The sequence below is a fragment of the Mastomys coucha genome, chromosome X (genome assembly GCF_008632895.1).
Source record: "Mastomys coucha isolate ucsf_1 chromosome X, UCSF_Mcou_1, whole genome shotgun sequence".
Lineage (NCBI taxonomy): Eukaryota > Metazoa > Chordata > Mammalia > Rodentia > Muridae > Mastomys > Mastomys coucha.
In genome coordinates, this window is record NC_045030.1 from 159424296 (window position 1) to 159430140 (window position 5845).

The 5845-nt window shown below is 42.4% G+C and overlaps 1 protein-coding gene across 1 annotated transcript in view; it reads left to right on the top strand.

Annotated features, from left to right (window-relative positions):
• The window catches only part of Gemin8 (gem nuclear organelle associated protein 8), a 29051-nt gene that overhangs the window by 2107 nt on the left and 21099 nt on the right, over positions 1 to 5845 (top strand). Inside the window, exon 2 of the mRNA XM_031384693.1 lies at positions 3535 to 3637. Within this exon, the coding sequence (XP_031240553.1) occupies positions 3572 to 3637 (66 nt within the window). The 5' untranslated portion in view covers positions 3535 to 3571. The remainder of the gene's footprint in view (positions 1 to 3534; positions 3638 to 5845) is intronic.

The following is a 5845-nucleotide window of genomic DNA, read 5'->3' on the forward strand; positions in this document are numbered from 1 at the left end:
TTCTTATGCTTGCCCCCTGCTATCTGGTTATCTCTAGTGCTACCTGCCCTTGCTAAATCTGACTGGAGCAAGTCTTTCCTGTGATCCTGGTTGTGTCAGAACTCCTCAGAGTCAGACTGTCTCTGTGATCCTGTGATTCTGGGATCCTCTGATTCTGGGCTTGTTCAAGCACCTGGAGTGCAGCAGCTTCCTCTGGGTTTTGTGGGACTGGCTGCAGAGCCTGGGCCCAAGGTCCCTCAAGACACCAGCCCATAGAGACCAGAAGGAACCCGAGCCACTCTGCTGGTGGAGTTCCTGTGTGCCTGGTCCAGCTGGTCCCAGTTACTCCCGGTGTTGGGACAGATGTTGGGTCCTCCTCACCTCTGATCCTGAGAGTGTCAGAGTGCCTGGGAGTGGAGCTTCCTCTGGGTGTTGTGGGACTGGCTGCAGAGCTTGCACTCAAGGTCCGGGAACATTTTCTTAATTGAGTTTCCCTCTTCCCAAATGATTCTGGCATCTGTCAAATTGACATGCGCACACAATTTTCCGGTTCACAAGGAAAAGAGATAACATTGCATTTTATAAACCCTGTATCCTGAGTGGAAAATACAATTATAATTTCTTAAATAAAACTATTCAAAATTGGCAAAGAAATACAAAATGCAAATTTTCATCAAAAGGCAATATATGAAATTCTCAAAGAACTGATAAAATATTAGCTCAAAACAAATGAATAAATATAAAATAGTAGCACATGTCTTTAATACACCAGCATTTAAGAGGCAGAGGCAGGAAGATACCTGAATTGGAGGCCAGCCTATTTTACATAGTGAGTTCCAGGACAGCTAGCACTACATAGTGAGACCATGTCTCAAAAAAAAAAAATGAAAATACAATTTTTTGATGCAGGAATTCTGAGATGCATATTAGAGATTCCCCTTCACTCCAAATCTTCTAAAGCTCATTTCAAATAACTAGCACTTTCACGTCAGGTAACTTCTGAAGATCAGCTTGATACTAAGTTAAACTTGTTATGTCCTTAAAAAAGAACCCATACATTAAAATAAGCATATGGATGTGAGTGAGTCTCATAAGAATTCCCCACATCTCTGTAAAATGAAAATTCAGCTTTTGCTTGTAGAATTTACATTTGTAGATATCCAAATAACCACAAGTGCCGTCCTGTTTTATTTTACTATTTCATTTCACCACAACTTACTCCCACATGGTATAATAGATTCTGATAGGGTACAATCAAATAATATGTGGTCCAGTTCTCAGGAAACTTATCATTGAGTGGCAGATGGTAAGAGGTATGTTAACAATCGTAGAGTGCCCCATGTTGCAAGCACTAACCTGTCCTTCTCAAAAGGCTCCAATAGCAGAGATCCACTGTTTTCAACATCACACCTGTGATGGCTATTCTCAGTTGTCAACTTGACTATATCTAGAATGAACTACAATCCAGAATGGAAGGCACACCTGTGATCCAGATCTCTCTTTTTTAATTAATTTATTTATTTCATGTATATGAGTACATGGTCGCTGTCCTCAGACACACCAAATCCCCATTACAGATGGTTGTGAGCTACCATGTGGTTGCTGGGAATTGAACTCAGGACCTCTGGAAGAGCAGTCAGTGCTTTTAACCGCTGAGCCATCTCTCTAGCCAGTGATCCAGATCTTGAGGCTGGAAGACACAGGCTTTTGATCTGAGTCTTGAAGTAGGATGATACGCGCTTTTGATCTGGATCTTGAGGCACAATTTTAATGTGGTCCATACCTTGCTAGAAGCCTATATAAGGACAGTGGAAGGAGGGAGGGTTTATTCTCCACCTTACTTTGCCAGCATATCCATTCCTTCACTGGCAATAAAGCCTACTTTTCAGGATTCCAGATTATGCAGAAAACAAGCTGAGAAATCCAGCCCCATGAATCTGAGGAACTACTAGATTCTTGGATGTTTCATTCATAGCTATCCATTGTTGGATTAGTTGGACTGCATCCTGTAAGTCATTCCAATAAATTCCCCTTATAGAGAGAGGTAGGTAGATTCATTCCATAAGTTCTGTGACTCTAGAGAACCCCTTTCCAAGGGCTTGGATCTGATGACTGATCCACTCTGAGAAAAAAAAAGTTCCTGTCACCTCAGGCCTGCTCTCTACAACTCAGGGGAGTTGTTCAGGCTCCTGAGATTGTTACAAGGTCCACTAAGCCTACTGTTAGGCTCCCATCCAATGTCAACCCTTCTCACTACATGAGTGAGTTTGAAGTGGAGGGTTGCTGCTGGCATCTAGAGAATAGAGACCAAAGATGCTTCTAAGCACCTTATAGTGAGCTGACAGACTTGGTCACACAGTACTACCCCATCCAATATGTCAGCCACCATTGAGGATCTCTACTCTACCCAATCCTGCTTTTCCCTCTGCCTTTCAAAGGTATCCAAGGTCATTCTTTACTAGCCACCCAATGCTCTTAACTCCATTCTAACAGCTTTCTAGGAAACAGTTACACAACAGCATCTCCAACAAAACTCCATTTGGTTTTATATGAGAGAGAGAGAGAGAGAGAGAGAGAGAGAGAGAGAGAGAGAGAGAGAGAGAGAGAGAGAGAGAGAGAGAGAGAGAGAGAGAGAGAGAGAGAGAGATTATTGTTACATTCCTGAATAGATTCACCAGTATAAAAGTGGGAAAATTTAGCCAGGCAGTGGTGGCCCATGCCTTTAATCCCAGCACTTGGGAGGCAGAGGCAGGTGGATTTCTGAGTTCGAGGCCAGCCTAGTCTACAGTGAGTTCTAGAACAGCCAGGGCTATACAGAGAAACCCTGTCTCAAAAAAAGAGTGGGGAAACTGAGGCCAACTATAAAGACCGCTGCAATTGGTTGGGGTTTTCTTAGATGTTTTTATTTTATTTGTGAGACTGATCTGCTGCCTACCATGCTAAGGAGGCAGGGTTTATCTTATTTATAACAGTGTGTAAGAGAGAGAGGAGAGAGGGAGAACGAACAGGACTGCTCCAGGAAGTAACTGTGTGGAGGCCCAGGGATGGAACTAAGATAGTCAGGCTGGCACTGCAAGTGTTTTTCCTCACTGAGCCATCTCGTTAGCCTTGGTTTTGGTTTTGTGACACAAGTTCTCACTATGACAGCCAGGCTGGCCTCAAACTCTCAATCCTCATATCTAACCTCCCAAGTACTAGATCACAGGCATGTACTACTACACCTGGAACAAGTGATTCTTAGTATTTTCCATTCTGCTGAAAGTGCCTGGGTTTTCCATGATCTTTATTTTTAATGTTGTAGTTTTTTTTCTCTCCCTGCTCCTCTATCAACACCACTCTCTCTTTATCTGTTGCATTAAGCACATGTTACTTTTGTAATATGGGATGGATGTTCTAATTGCCAAAAGAAGGAACTGTCAATTTGTGTAAAGCACCATAGAGAAGATGGTAACTAACATAGAAGTAAAAGTCTGCTGTGCTGTCAGAGAGCAAGCTCTGAAAGAAACAGCAGTGAGAGGAGAAAGTGAAGAAATAAAGACGCCCCTCTTTTTACAGAAGGGAAACCAAAAAGAAGGGACTGAAAGATTCACCAATGTATTGGAAAGATCAGAGAACCCCAACAAGTTTGATGATCAGAGGAAAGGGAACAGAAAAAAAGGTGAGGTGATACCCAGCTCTGAAGGAAGAATTCTGGACTTTTGGTAGGTTGTTTGGCACCTCTTAACTTGACCCTGGTAAGGAATTGGTTCTCAACAAATTTCTTCATGATACATGGGTCCTAGAGTAGGGCAGGAAAGTCCAAAGAGCCCATGAGATTAGTTATGCATCCCTGTGGTCCACCAGCTCATCCACGGATGAGTGGGGGGGCATAGCCTAGGGTTTTCCTCTGTAGCATACAGCCTTAGCCTGTAGGATTCTCTCACCTTGCCTTCAGTTCCATAGAACTCTCCTCCAACTGCTGGCATGAGTAGGGGTGAGGTCTGCAAATTGGAAAGGTCTGAAAAGGAAGGCATATCCTGCTATAACAGGACAGTTATAAGTGGAACATCCTTTCTTTGGTGGACTGACTCCATACTCTTACCAAGCTATTTCCAGGATACTATAAGCCAGTGGTTCTCAACCTTTCTGACGTTGTGATCTTTCATACAGTTTGCCATGTTGTGGTGACACCCCCCCCCCCATAAATTTTGTTGTTGTTGTTGTTGCTACTTCATAGCTATAATTTTGCTACTGTTATAAATTATAATGTAAATAATTTTAGAGATAAAAGTTTGCTGGTGGGGTTGTGACCAAAAGGTTGACAAGTGCTGCTCTAAGACTCCTGAACTATACAGGCTGTAAAAATAGGAAACTTATATGATTGTTTAAAGGAGTGGTTCACAACTAGGAGCAATTCTGAGCCACAGGAGACATCTGACAAGATTTCTGTTTTCTACAAATGAGAGGTGCCAGGAACACCAGGGACGTTTCTAAAGACCCTACAATGCATAGGGTAGCCCTCGAAATGAAACAGTACAGAGTCCCAAACGCAATAGTCTCGAGTGTGAGAAACAGCGCTTTAAAGTTCCTCATCATAAGTGACCCTTAGAAGGTTTGCATTCTCTGAAGTTTTTTTTCTTTTTTTATTTTAAACTTTTATTGCATTATGATGAGAAAAGTTACATGATGCATTCTCTGAAGTTTTAAACGGTAACAAAAGAAAGTGCTAGATGAGGAATGGGCGAATTACAAATAACCACCAGGGGGCGCGACAACACAAGTAATAACCCAACCTCCCCTAGCGTTTCCAAGTAATCTCAAAGTTTCACCCTGGGGAGTTATAATAACCATACTTCTTAAACAGAATTCTCACCTTTTTTTCCACAGTCATTTTCCCTTTACTCATGAGTAATTGTATCACACACCATCCATACATCTATATCTACCACCTATGTTTTTATGCAACTAAATTAAGATAAACAACCACTAAAACTCAGCCAAGAAGAGAGCCACCTTAATCAGAGTGTGTGTTGGGGGTGGGGGTGAGGTGCAATCTGCTAGCTTCTTGACTTCATCTTCAGCTAACTTATCATTGTGCCTCTTGGCCACCTGAAAGACAGAAAATTCCAAAAGTGCTTTATCTTTATGATGGATGAGTCGTGACATTCAAACCACTAGTGAGCTGTGTTTTGGACAAGTCCTAAGACAATAAATTATCAAGTGAGGGTGGCTTTGCCCCCAGGGGACATTTGGCAATATGCCTGGACATTTCCTTTGGTGTCACATTTGAGGGATGCTTCTGGTACATAGTAGGTAGAGGAAAGATATGCTTCCGGATATCTTATGTTAGCAGGGGAGCCCTCAGAACACAGAATAATTCAGCCTCAAATATGATTAATGTTTCAAAAGTCTATCTGGGAGGAAGAGGCATGCAAAGAGGTTTCCCTTTTATACTCCTACTGAGCAGGGGGGTGGGGGAAAGTGCCATGATAAGTCAACTTAGACTAAGCTCTCAGCATCAGGAAGACAAGATGGGGAAAGCTAAAAGACAGGTAGAGGGTGAGTTTCTCATCCCTTGGAGCTGCCGTATTACTCTGGGCTCCTCACACTCACAACTGTGAGAAAGAATGACTTGGATCTCCACAACAGGAGCCAAATAACTAGTAATATTCTAGCTAGCAATATAGTTTATACACACACACTCTGGGTGTATATGTGTGTAGACACTCAGTATCTCCAGAATTGCTCCATTAGAAATATATTTACTGTAAGGCCACCTTTTCTGCCTTTTCTGAAAGTGCCTCACCTCTTTCTCATATCACTCTCCTTTCTTTCCTTCTCTTCTTCCCTCAGGCTCCAAATGACTTGCCTGCTTCCCAGAAGATAG